General features: G+C 47.2%; 1 protein-coding gene across 3 annotated transcripts in view; it reads left to right on the forward strand.

Moving 5' to 3' along the window:
• The window catches only part of PDGFRL (platelet derived growth factor receptor like), a 49,462-nt gene continuing 35,645 nt past the window's right edge, over positions 1 to 13,817 (forward strand). For all 3 annotated transcript variants that reach the window (XM_037128803.2, XM_037128802.2, XM_037128804.2), the window contains exons 1-2: positions 1 to 279; positions 7,794 to 8,091. In XM_037128803.2, coding sequence (XP_036984698.2) covers positions 225 to 279; positions 7,794 to 8,091 — 353 coding nt within the window. In that variant the 5' untranslated portion in view covers positions 1 to 224. The remainder of the gene's footprint in view (positions 280 to 7,793; positions 8,092 to 13,817) is intronic.

Genomic DNA, 13,817 nt, shown 5'->3' on the forward strand with positions numbered 1-13,817 from the left:
CCGAAAGTTTTTCCCCAAAACCGTGTTCCTCGTGAAACTGAATCCTCCAGCTGTGGCGTCCCAGGCGCCCGCCCCGACCCGCCGCGGCGCCCGCCCCGAGGCGGCGCCCCTCGCCCGCCGCCACTCGCTGCGCCCCTGCCCGCGCCCCTGCCCGCGCCCTGGGCTGTCCGCGCGCCTTGGATCCGCTCTTCCGGGCACCTTTGCCCCGACCCTTTGCCCTGAAGATGAAGGTTTGGCTGCTGCTTGGTCTTCTGCTCGTGCACGAAGCGCTAGAGGATGGTGAGTGCCTCAGAGTGCGGGGCTACAAGTCTGTGCGCCCCGACTGTCGCCGGGATCCCCCAGCACTTGACCTCCAGCTCTTCTTCCAACTCCTGACCTTCCGAGGCTCCGCGCCGGCGTTACTCCTGCCGCGTGCACCTGCCCCCTCCTAGTAGCGTCTCCTTATCTCCCTCTCTCCCCCTCCTCCGGGCACCCCGGGACGGTGGCAGCTACCCCGACTCTTAGTTCCCCAGCGGGACCGCTGCAGCGCTCCCAGAAAGCCTTTGGCGGGCAAACGGAGCGTCCCCAGCCAGCGCCTGGTCCAGCCCCCAGTGTCAACGTGTCGGTCTGGGAGGTGGCGCAGAACGGTGGCCGGCTTCCACCTCGGAGCCTCCGCGTTCGCTCCCGGATCTCTGCTTTCGAGGGCCGGTGCCACCTGAGCAAGGCGATTGCTGATTCTTTTGCAAACTTTGAAGTGTCTTCCTCCTCCCAGCCACAGTCCCAGGGTTATTTCCTGTACCACCTAGGGCTTGAATCCCGCAAGATCTTCCTAAGTCTGAGACCAGATATTTCTACGGATTAAACCTCAAAAGGAATCAGAACCCCATGGCTGTTAATTATACTTCTGAACTGAGTGGGTGGGAAATCGAGGAAATGCGTGTTTGTACGGCACCAGAGACTCTTGTGGCTCTACTTTGTCCAAAGTGTGCTTGTCCTGGGCCCACCCTGTTTTGTAGACTCACAACCAAAGGGTCAGGCTTTATTTTCACATATGTTTGAATGTGTTGTTTATGTCTATGTTATATACATATCACTGTTAGCATTTGCTTGTCCTGCTGGCTCCATTATTTATTTGACTGGTGTTATTTGTACAGTACATTTTGCATCTGGGGGCATCCTGGCATCCTGAACCCTCCCTTGGAATCCCTCAGCTACAGCCACAACTTTCTCTTAGTTTTGGTTGAAAAGCAGCTTTTGCTGTTATGCAACCTCACACTGTAGCCTGCTCAACCTGGCTCACATTTTATCCACTACTCAGTCCTGACCAGCTCCCTTCTTTCCCATGAAACTAGAAGCGTTGGCCAAAAAAAAAGAAAAATACCTTCTAGATTGCAAAGATCAAGGTGGTGGTAGGACTTCACGCTGAGCGTGAGGATCCTTAAGCCTGGAGTCTTGCTGAGAAAAAATGTACGGAGTGTTTCTTCTGGGGGGCCAGGTAGTGAGCAGGACTCTTTGCCCAGAGCTGGCAGGAGTTCATGCTGTAAGATGTGATACTAAGACGCTCCTGATTGCTAAAGTGATGGGAATGCAGCATTTTTATTTAACAGGGCAGGAGCTGGCCAGACAAAATAATTTCCAATAGCCCACTCACTCGATTATACAGTTCACCCAGATGCCTGCCTTGGAGGCCCAGGAAACAGGGCCAGCCTCTGTCTCCTGGAGTTTTCCCGTCACTGTGCGCCCAGACCACGGGAACCGTTACCAACGGCCTGACTCAGTGAGCACTGTTTGAGTCAAATGCCATTTACACCAGCAATGAACGTTTATGAGACAATCCGAGAAAATTCAACACAGGCTAAGTATTTTATAAGAAATAATTGATTGATTTTAGGCGAGACCATAGCACTGTGGCTTTAAAATATGTAGTATAGACAGTGATTAAAATACTGAATACATAATTATAAAAGTAAATCTGCCTTGTAAAATTATGTAACAGTGTTCCTAAACCTATTTGGGTTTTTTTTTTTTTCTGTTTTGAGTTATGGTGTGTCTGGCTGGGGCCAGGAGCAGGCCACTGAGAGTGCCAGGCTCTGATTGGCAGGTTGGGATATGGTGCTGGCCAGCTGCAGACACAAGATCATGACTCAGTGTGTCCCACTGCCTTTTCATTTTCCTGATCACTCCTGGGAGGGGCCTTCTAATAGAAAAAAGCTTCCCTGCAAGCGTGTATGGGGTGTATTGCTCTGTTTGCCTGGCCTAATTCTAGCCCAGTATCATGTGCCTGGCTTAATCCTAAAATGCTTTAAATTTTTAGAAGTAATGTTATTTCTCCTGATGAACAGTGGCAGCTGGAAGGGCAAATATTACTCTTGTAGCTTGAAAGTGAGGCATGAAAACAGTCACTGAACAGCCCGAGGTCCCACTCAGAGTGGCTGTGGTTCACAGCACTGGATGCCTTTTATCCGCTGTCAGGAGCAAGTGATGCAGCCTACATATCGATTTGCGGCTGCTGTTCCGTTGATCTTGATCAATGCTGATCTGATCTTCAGTCTAACATGAGCCACGGGTTCATTTGCGATCTTGGGAAAAGTTATCTTTCTGGGAGGACTAAAGAGATTCGTTATGATGTGGGGGCGGCAGGCCTAGACCTCTGTGAGGAGGGCAACTCTGGTGACGATTCTCTAACCAGGACTCTATCATTTTTTGTGTCTTCCATTTATTCCTTGGGAAAAGCGGGTAAAAATCAGTTCAGAAATTCTCAGCATGACAGAAAGATTGTAAAAAATTCTCACTGTTGACAAGTGCAAATCACAGATGTTTGGAAGCATGTAGGATTTTGGCATGTGTGTTTGACGTGCAAAATAATCTCCGAACCCTGGACGCAGAAAAGAGAAAAGTTGGCGGGTGAGAGAGAGACTGGGTGTGCCAGCCAGAGGGCCAAGAGGAGTCCGGAGAACCATGGCTTTTCCCACACAAAGTAGTAAAGCTTCACTTTGTGGTGCTCACAATCTCATGAGGAGGACAGAGGAAGAATAAACAAGTAAAGATTCATTTTGGGAAGTATAAGTGGCATGAAGAATCACCAATTGGGGTATATGAGTTTCCTAGGGCTGGTGTCTCAAAGTGGCACAAACTAGGTGGCTTTAGACGACAGAGCTTTATTCTGCACAGTTCTGGGAGACAGAAGTCCACACTGAAGGGGTCAGCAGGGCCAGGCCACCTCTGACACCCTGACTGGTGTCCTCCCTGGGTTCTGCCAGCGTCTGCTGGTGGCAGGGATCCTTGGCTTGCAGTGGGATTACTGCAATCTCTGCCTCTGCGGTCACCTGGCTGTCTCCTCCCTGTGCGTCTCTCTCTTCCCATGGCTCATTTTCACGTGTTTACGGGTACCTTCTCCTCCTGTAAGGACACCAGCATATTGCATTAGAGCTCACCCGAATGCGCTCATCTTAACTATATCTGCAAAGATCCTATTTCCACATGAGGTCACAGTCACCAGTACCAGGAGCTAGGACATCAATATGTCACTGAACAGCCCGAGGGAACACAGGCTCCCCCAAGGATCCCCCGAGGGAATCCTTTTGGGAACACAATTCACCCTGTAACTCAGGGAAGGAGGATGGAGAGGGCTACAGGTGGAGTGAGAGTGTGGTTTGAACAGGAGAGCCAAAGGAAGCAAATACTGCAGCTGTCTGAGGGACACCAGGCCAAGGGCACCCGGGACCCAACAGCCTCAGGGTGGTGTGGCTGAAGGACCACAAGGTATGAGACAGGGAATGGCCAAGCCTTGCCCTGGAGGACTGAGGGCCTTATTCTACATCAGATGAAAGCCGACTTAGATGAAAGCTGAAAGGAGTCTTGAGCACAGGCGTGCCTGGGATCTGATTTATGTTTCCAAAGTTCGAAGTGTTAGGGTGGAAGCCAGAAGCCTACATGCGGGGCAATTTTAATGGTCTAGTGGCTTGGTCCAGGGTGGTCCCAGCAGATGGAGGGAGAAGAGATTGAGTTCAGAGTTTATTCTGAAGGCAAAGCCATGGGGATTTGCTGCTGGATTGGACGTGGCTTAGGAGAGAAAGCAAATAATCATGTGTCCCTCTGAAGTTTTTGTCCTGAGAAACCGGGTGAAGAGAGTTGCCATTTGCTGATAAAGCTACACTGGGGAGGAGTGTTCTGAAGGCATCCAGAGTCGGTGTGGACATGTCTAATTGGAGTTGCCGGCCAGCTTTCCAAGTGGCAGTGCTGAGCAAGTGATTCAGACCCGGAGGCGAAGTCAGGACAGGAACAAGGCAGCTTCCGCATATAAATGCTGCCAACGCCCAGGGGACTGTGTGTGAGGCTGCTTAGAGATTGAATGTCATTAGTGATTGAGAGGAGTTGCAAGGATAAAGCCCTTGGGACTCAGACCAGGCAGGAAAGAGAGATGAGGAAGGGCGGTCTGTGTCGGAGGAGAAAAGCCAGGCCAGTGCCGGGTCCGGGGAGCCAAGCGAATAAGGGTGTTTCAACAGAAGAGGGATCATTTCCCAGTATGTGTACAAATACCAAATCATTATGTTGTGCAGCTGTGACAAACGCAAAGATACTAAAATTACCTCAATTAAAACAAAGAAAAAGAAGCATGATCAACTTTGTTGCAATGGATATTCTGAAAAATGTTTCAGAGTAAGGTCTTCACCCTGGAATAGAAATATGTAATTCTTAGAGATGGCTGTTTTAAGAAAACAGTGCTTTCAGAAATGGCAAGGCGCTTTGGAGTGGGATTGTCAGAGGGAGCAGGGAAGGAAAGGTTCTCGTCTTTTTACATTTTCATCTCCCAAGCATTAGCACTTTCCCGCCTGCTCAGCTTTGGTCTTGGAAAAGTCTATGTTCCTTTGGGTGTTTCTCGAGGCATGGAAAAGTGAGAGAGAGGCATGGCTCTCAGCGTATGCACGGCTCCCTCCATCCCGAGCGGCTCAGCACGTGGATGGTGTGGAGGCTGGGGTGCTACCCCTCACTGCCCGTGGGGAGCAAACACCAAACAGCTACGTGGCCTTGATGTTAATAACTTCACGTGTAGTTTCCATCTAAGCGGCAGTCAGGGGTTCTTTGGATGAATGCATTTTCTCCTCCCACACGGTTCTATAGAATTAGAGAGGTTCACAGTCAGGTCACTGGGTCTATTGAACCAGGGTTAATGGAATCTTCTGTTGATGCTAAAGAGTCTGTAGCCCTTTGTCCAGCTTTGTAACATTTATTCATTCATTTTGGAGACGGGATTTTGCCCGGCGTGCCCGCGCTTGGGGAGTCTAATGTATGCCCTGGGAAAGCATCTCCAGCCCTTCCAAGAGGTTGTGATCTCATCCCTGGCATCAAGTTTTGTTTGACTTGGAACTCGTTGTCAAAGCCCCGAACAGAGCAAACAAAGAAACCACTTAGACAATGGCTCTGTGCATGAGATTCGTGCAAATAGAGTGAAGCTACTACAGTCTTTTTGTCTCTCTGTGAATTGAAAGGCAACGGCACGAGCCAGAGAAGGCTCCAGACCTGCAGTGGAAGGGTCTGGCTTTTCACTACCTTCCTGGGGAGCCTGGGGTGAACCACCTGGCCTCTGTGACCTCAGTTTGTTTTCACCTGTATATGAGGAAGAATCATAGTGACTCTGCCTCCATCATGCATTTGTCGTGGAGCTCACCAGGAGACAGTATCACGAGGTGACCACAAATCAAGTAGCACTCATCTGGCACCTGCTGTGGGTCAGACACGGTTCCCAGGATTTTAAAATATTAACTCATTTATTCCCAGGGATCCATGAGAGTCATTAGCACCATATAATTCTCCATTCACAGATGAGGAATCTGAGGCAGACACAGGCTAAGTAACTTCCCACCATCACCTGGCTGGTAAGTGGCGGTCAGGACCTGAAAGCAATGATAATACCTAATGGTTTGTGAATTTTGCTACCTATTTATTCTTACAAAATGCAGTTGTCTAAAAAAAATGCCATGGGAATGGGCTTTCACTTTTATGTATCTACAATGTAAATTCCTACATGTTTTAGGGCATATGATTTACATAGTTAGAAATACTTTATCCCTGGCTGGTGTAGCTCAGCAGATGGAGGGTGGGCTGGGAACCAAAGGGTCGCCAGTTCAGCTCCCAGTCAGGGCACATGCCTGGGTTTCGGGCCAGGTCCCCAGTAGGTGGCCCATGAGAGGCAACCACACATTGATGTTTCTCTCCCTCTTTTTCTCCTTCTCTTCCTCTCTCTCTAGAAATAAATAAATAAAATCTTTTTTTAAAAAAAGAAATAATTTACATAGTTAGGCTGAAGAGTCACGTTCTTTGGAAAGGAGCCAGGGGTCTGGGAGTCGCCCAGTCCTGGGACTGCCTGGGTGTCTGTGGGGCCACTCATCTGACTCCTTGAACTTGGTGTCATTCCCGTGAACCAGGCAGCAGTTCCATGGCTAAGCAGGTGGACCAGCTATACAGACTGACTGGTGGGCCCGTTTGATCGAAAGGTTAAACCACTTTGTGGGGAGAATAGCACATATTTGGATGCGTGATATTCATGTTTAGGTCATTAAATAGTCCTGAGTAGGAGAATAGCCTCAAGGATCTGGTAGCTCACAAGTCAGACAAGTTGTGCTGGCTGCCTGAATTCCATAGGATTTACAGACAGTCGCCATGTTTGATAGCTTGCAGTCCTGTCGTGAGATAAAGAAAACACAGCATGTTGTTATTTTTTATTTAATCTTTAGTGTATGTTTTTTTTCCATTACCATTTTCTCTCCTTGTATCCCCCTCCCCGTAGCCATCAACACACAGTTGTCCATGTCCACGAGTCCTTTTTTCTTTTTGCTCAATCTTCCCACCCTTTAGCCTCCTCCGGCCCTTGACTGTCACCCTGCTGCCTCACTCTGAGTCTGTCTCTGTTTTGTGTTAGTTCGGTTTGTCCATTAGATTCCACATGTGAGTGAAATCATGTGGTATCTGTCTTTCTCTGACTGGCTGATTTCACTTAGCGTAATGCTCTCCAGGTCCATCCATACTGTCACAAAAGGTAAAATTTTCTTTTTTTCATGGCTGAGTAGTATTCCATTGTGTAAATGTCCCATAGTTGTTCTATCCACTCATCTACTGATGGACACTTAGGCTGCTTCCACATTTTGGTGATTGTAAATAACTCTGCAATGAACATAGGGGTGCTTATGTTCTTTCGAATTAGTGTTCTGGGTTCCTTGGCTGTAGTCCCAGAAGTGGGATCACTGGGTCAAAAGGCAGATCCGTTTTAAATATTTTCAGGTATCTCCATGCTCCTTTCCAGAGTGGCTGCACCAGCCTGCATTCCGCCAACAGTGCAAAAGGCTTCCCCTTTCTCTGCATCCTCACCAGCATGTGTGGTTTGTTGATTTATTGATAATAGCCATTCTGACAGGTGTGAGATGCTATCTCATTGTGGTTTTAATTTGCATTTCTCTGATGATTAGTGACCCCGAGCATTTTTTATATGTCTATTGGCCATCTCTCTGTTCTCTTTGGAGAAGTGTCTATTCAGGTCCTTTGCCCATTTTTTATTGGGTTGGTTGGAAATGAAAATACTTTCCTTTTTTGTGTGAATGTCAATTCTTACATGAAATATATCTCAATAAAACCTTTGAACCTGAAATATATTCACTTTCAGTAATTTCCTATTCTAAAACTATAAGAATGAACCAAGAAAATTGTGATTATTACTGAAAATAATTTCGACACACGAGGAGGGGGGTATTGAGAAGTGATGTGTGTTAGGTGTTAAATACTCTGGGTGTGTAATTGTTTCCTCTTTGTATTTGTACTAGTGACCGGCCAGCACCCCCCCAAGAGCAAGAGTCCAAAGGAGCCAGGAGAAAACAGAATCAAGCCCACCAACAAAAAGGTGAAGCCCAAAATTCCTAAAATGAAGGACAGGGACTCAGCCGATTCACCGCTGAAGATGCAGTCTATCATGGTACAGGTGATGGATAAAGGTCGCTTCCAGAAAGCGGCTGCTACCCTGAGCCTGACAGCTGGGCAGACCCTGGAGCTCCGATGTAAGGGGAGTAAAATCGGATGGAGCTACCCTGCGTACCTGGACACCTTCAAGGACTCCCGCCTGAGGTGAGCTTGCATGTACTTATGTGTTTATTTACGTACCTACGCTGAGTCAGGGTTTGCTTCCATTCCGTAACTAAATGTTATACTGCATTATTTCACTCTAAGAGCTTATGAAAATGGACACTCGGTGAACAAAAGTCATAGGTTTTATTTCTTTGACCAATTTAAAAAAATTACAACGCCTATCAACATTGGTTAAAACAGTGAAATTACATAGGAAGCCATGCGATGAATATTTGAAACTGTGATACATTAGAGATAGATATTTAAAAATTCATATTGTAAATAATAATGGACCCAATGCTTTATATTATTTTTTAAGTAATCATAATGAAAACTGAAATGACCTCACAGGAGGTTTCTATGAGCAACTTGACCTGAGACCAACTTAAACTGTTTTTGAAACTTTTCAACTGTTTCTCATTATTTTTACATTTCCTCAGTATGTGGTTTTTATATTCAGAAGCATCAGTGGGTAAGAAGGCTGAAATTTTCTCATGTTTGAATGAATACCTTCAGGAGGCTGGTTTCTTGCTCAGGGAAAGTGAAGCTTTTGAAACCTGTGAAAAGCAAGGACACAGAGCATGTTTCAGCGGATGCTGGGAGGAGCCTGGGGGGTTAGGGGATGCGAGTCCCCTGTATCTTTGGCAAAGTCCCTTAACTTTCCTGGGTCTCAGTGTTTTCATGTAGAGAATGAAGGGGATCAGACTACAGAATTTCCAAGACCCTTTCCACCCTTTTCTTTATATGCTTGGGCATAGAGAAATGCAGGATCTTAGCTGTTTGGAATGACTGGAATGCGAGAAGAAAGAATGAGGAGAGCAGGCGTCTCAAATTCTGCATATTCAAAACAGAGTCATGTATCTGCACAAACTCCACCTCCGACCTTCACCTTCCTCAGGGACACCACCATCCACTCAGCTGCTCAGCCAGAAACCCAGGGAACATCCTTGCCTTGTCCTCTCCCCTAATTCCCACATCCGGTCAACCACCAAGTTCAGCCAGTTCGGCCTTCCTGAGAGCCATCGGCCTGTCCTCTTTCCAGCTCGGCCATCACTGTCCCAGCTGGCACTGTCCCTCCTCACCAATACTGCCATAGCCATGGCCAACCCAGGGTGTCCTCCTCCAATCTGCGCACTGCAGCTAAGGCGATGTTTTAAAAATGCTCACGTCATCCCGTCACTCCCCAGCTTAACACTTGGTGGGTTTCCATGGGGGATGAAGTCCAACACCCCCACGTGACTGCTGAGACCCTCCCCGATCTCCGCAGTCTCTCTCCAGTCACTGCTCACCTGTAGATCAGTGTCTCCGCTTTCACTGGCTGGGCTCCCGTGATGCCGTCCAGTGCTTCAAGCTCCTGGAGCTGGAACCCTTGCCTGGACCCTCCCCGCCTGGGTGGTTCAGTTGGTTGGAGCACCAAAAGGTTATGGGTCCAATCCCCAGTCGGGGTGATGGCTGGAGGCAACTGATCAATCTCTCTCTTTCTCTCCCCCACCCCCACCTCTCTCTCTAAGAAATCAATAAGCATATCCTCAGGTGAGGATTAAGAATAAAACAAAACCTGCCTGAATCCACTCTTCAGTGGCTAAGTAACTTCAGCCTCAGAGTCACTTTCTCTGGAGCCTCTATCAGCCACCCCCCCCCACCTGCATTCCAGAGCCCCAGTGCATTCTCTTTTGAGAATGCCCTGCATTTTTTTTAAATGTGTTTTTTACTGGGACTTAGCTAAATGCTTGGCATTTAGCTTTATCTACTGAATGATGGAATAACAATCTTTTCCCCTTTCTTTCTCAAACACACACATCTTGGGGAATAAATAAGTTAAAGTATATGTACAAGTAATATCTCTCTACCTAACATCTGGTGTTAAGACCTCTTTCACATTTTATCCTGCAGATACTCTTCTGGTTTTATGGTATGTTACAGTGTAGGGTTTTTCTTAGAGGTTGGATGAGGAGTGAGGGTGAGAGAATGAAACCTTTTCTCCCATTTTCATCTCCACCCTTGAAGTATACACGTGTCGGGTATGTGGTGTGCGTGCATGGGGAGCCCCTGCTTGGAACAAATCAGGAATTCTTTATTACCAGAACTTTTAACTGACCAAAGTCAGAGGTACACATTTTTTAAAAAACCAGAGTGGAGCTGTTTTAAGTTTAGTCTTTGACTTAAACAAAGTATCTTAAACCTAAATGATTTGGCCCTTAAAGATTTAATCTTTTCTAGGAGTCTTTCCAAAGTCATGTTAGCCAAAATATGTTTGAAAATATCTTAAGGACTCAAAGGAAAGTGAACGTGAATCTGACTTGAAAAGAAATATCCAGCAGCTAAAAAACTCAATTTTGACTTAATATAAGTGGTATTCATTCAAAGCACAGTTAGGGCTTTGTAAGAAAGTAAAGACAGATGCAGACCCCCAAGGACTTTTCAAAAAAATGTGAAAAATGTGAAAAACATCTAGTCATAACTCTATATCAAACAACAACAAAAAATCACAATTTATTTGACACCAGAGATTCAACAAATCGACTCTTGTCATCTTTCCCAGAACGTGGTACTGTGGGGTAGAAGAGAAGTATTCATTCCATGTTTTCTTTTCCCGTGGAATGAGTTCTTTCCACCGTCCTGACAGCTTTGGGTTGGAAGCTTCCCAGGGCACTTCCAACAAAACTGGGTTATTCTAAGCAATCTTGGCAGCTTTCTGGAACTAAGCTCCTGTGCTACCGTATTTATCCAAATTTAATCCTCTGACCGGAAGTGGGAGCATGTTATGGAACAGAGAGGTCAGGCTGACGCACAGCGAGATTTGAATCCTGCCCTTAGCACCAACCAACGAAATGATCTTTGATCCAGCGATTTCACTGGAACCAAATTTCCTCATCTGGAGTATGGAGGTAATGTTACCTATGGTAAGTGCTGCCTGACCCATGGTAAATGTTTAATAAATTATAGCTGAGTGTTACAAAGTAACATATATTTCTCAAGCACAGTAATCCAAATGTTTTGGGATATTTGATTCTGACCAGGACTCACATAAATCAGGGAATCATTCATAAGTAGGCGGCATCTACTGTAGAGGATTCAAGAAAGTTTATACACTTCTCTCCCACTTTCATTGAATTGATCCATTCTTTGTGGTCTGGGGTCTGTGTCCATCTTCCCCCAGGAAAGTGTGAGCCCCATGAGGGCATTTACATCTGTCTGGTTTAGCGTCAGATTCTGAGCACTTAGAACAGTGCCTGACACCTCCCAGAACTCAGGAAATAGTTTCTTGGCCTCTGCAGGGTTCAGGGATCACCTCAGAAGTCAACTCCTAGTCACGTGTGCCTTCACTCACTCAACTTTTAAAGGTGATTCCACTCAGTGCTGGAAGGAGGGTACCGATGGAGTGTGAAAGTACCTGAGATCCCTCTTTACCCATCCCAACCCCTTCCTACTTTCATTTCTTCATCTTACACAGCTGTCTGTCATTTCCACTGAACTCTTGAACATGCCTTAAATAAGTTATTTTGCCCTCTGGTTTCCTTCATTCCTGTTTGGAAATTTCCAGCCCCAAATGCACCTGTTTGCCTCCTTTCTCCTGTCACCCAGGGACGCTGAACCCTGCTAAGGGATCCCTGTGGCCGGCCGGGCAGGTGCCGTGAGTTTGCGGTCACTTGTGCCTGGCAAGGCCGAACACGTTTCATTAGAAAACTCACTTTCTGCCTCTTCTCAAATCTCCGATCTCCACCTCTCTCACTTTCAGCCAATAAAATTACCACCTTATGGATTGAGAAATTTGAACCCTAGGATTGCCTTAACTCCCTCTTGTCACATCTCTGATTTCCCTGATCTCACAGTTATGGTGGCGACAGTGTCTCCTCTTGACCAAGGCCAGCGCTTCTCTGCCCTACATCTTGTGCTTACTGCCTTTCTCGGGGGCCCTACGATTTCAGTTATTGCCTTGGCACCCTTCTCAATGGGACCCTTTCCACAACCTCCATACAAGGAGATCCCACCTTGATCCCCTCCAGCCACTTTCCTTTCTCTTCACCTTCACAGCCAGACCCCTGAGGGAGTCTGTCTCCACCTTCAATGTCTTCCCACGCCCACCGTTCACCCATGGTGCCATTCCCATCGCCTTGGTCGTTGATGTTTGTGTCCCGCAGCAGGCTGTGAGCTCGGCAGGGATGATGTCGGCTTCCTCACCGGTGCTTCCCGAGCCCCCAGCATAGCTCCTACTACGTGGCACGGTCTCTGCAGCACTCCAGTGAGACGGTGGTGCCTGGGCATTGGGCCTACTGTGGGTCTAACATCAGGCCTGGGGAGCTGGCTCAGTGAACTCCAGAGATGAAAGGGACCTTAGTGGCGATTATGCTTGAGCCCCTCCTTTTAATGAATGAGGAGGCTGAAAATCATAGAGGACAGGTGTCTGGTCCAGAGAGTCAAACCGGTGAGTGGCAGCCTGAGTCTTCAACTCCAGCCTCCGGCTTCCCCATGTGGGGCGGACGCCCTGCTCAGGTGTGGCTAGTGGTGCTCAGTAGACGGAAGGGCCCGCTTGGCTTAATGCGCCCGGTGGCTGCTTCAGAAAAGATGGATCTGCTGTCCACTTTTTATCCCCTTGGGTACTAGACTAACAAGTTTTCTGAAGTTTCGATTCAAGACAAAGAAAATTCTTTTCTGGAGGGATGTACTGAGAGTGGTTGAAATTTCACACTAATTTCAGATGGTTAGGGCATTGGCTGTTAAAATATTGCCTCGGGATATTTAGAAAGGGGGGCTCTGAACGAAGGTGGTCAAGGAGCACCCCTGTGCTTGAAGGTGGACTCTGACCACCCCCAGGATGGGGCCAAGGAGATAGATGGTTCTCCAGAGTCTCCCATGCTGCGATGCTTTCCTCTTTGGCCTTGGCAAGCCTGGCCACTAGATGGCAGGCTTCAGCCGTGCTACTACTGTCTTCCTTTCACCGGTGAAAAGCATTTCCAGTGAGGACCAACTGGGTAAAATAATTGCACACTTGTACTTACGGCTCTTTCATCCTTTGAAGCCATGCAGTGGCCACAATTTAGAGCTATATTGTAAGCAGCATACAATTCAGCTTCCCAGTAGACACGTTTAAAGAGGCGTGGGCATTTGCAAGTTTCTGTGCTAGCAAAAACTCTGAGTCCTGTTGCGGCTTCGGGAGTGCCTGGCACTTAGAGCAGCTTGGGCGGCTTCTCAGTGGCAAATAGTAACGTACTTTCAGATGCTGCAGACTGGCTGAGATTTTAACCCCAGACTCAGTGTATCCTGACCACATAGATCTCCATTCCTCTTTGAGATCAGGAAAGAGTGAGGGTATTTATTTGTCTGACAGTAGTCGGCATTAACTGTGTACGAGTTACTGTTCATTCACTGTTTGTAGGCTCCTCTGCCTCATTCCCTGTATCTTCTCCCACTTTGCATCCACTTTCCAGCCTCCCTTAATTTATTTTGTTCCTCTTTTCCAGCAAGTTTTGTTTTATTTTGTGTGTGTGTGTGTAGCATCTACCGTGTGCACAGTCCTGTGCTAGGTAGATGCTGGAGATACCAGAGTGAGCAAGACAGACCTAATCTCAACAGCCATCGAGCTTTTAATCTCGTGGGAAGACAGCTGTTAACTAAGCCATATTAGTACACAGCTATGTGAGTTGTTTGCAGAAGTTCGGAGTCAGGGAGGAGAAAACTGAAGGTAATATCTAAAGGCTGAGCATTAACCAGATAAGGAAGGGGAT

The sequence above is a fragment of the Artibeus jamaicensis genome, unplaced genomic scaffold (assembly GCF_021234435.1).
Source record: "Artibeus jamaicensis isolate MK-2021 breed Jamaican fruit bat unplaced genomic scaffold, CSHL_Jam_final scaffold_833, whole genome shotgun sequence".
NCBI classification, from domain to species: Eukaryota; Metazoa; Chordata; class Mammalia; order Chiroptera; family Phyllostomidae; genus Artibeus; species Artibeus jamaicensis.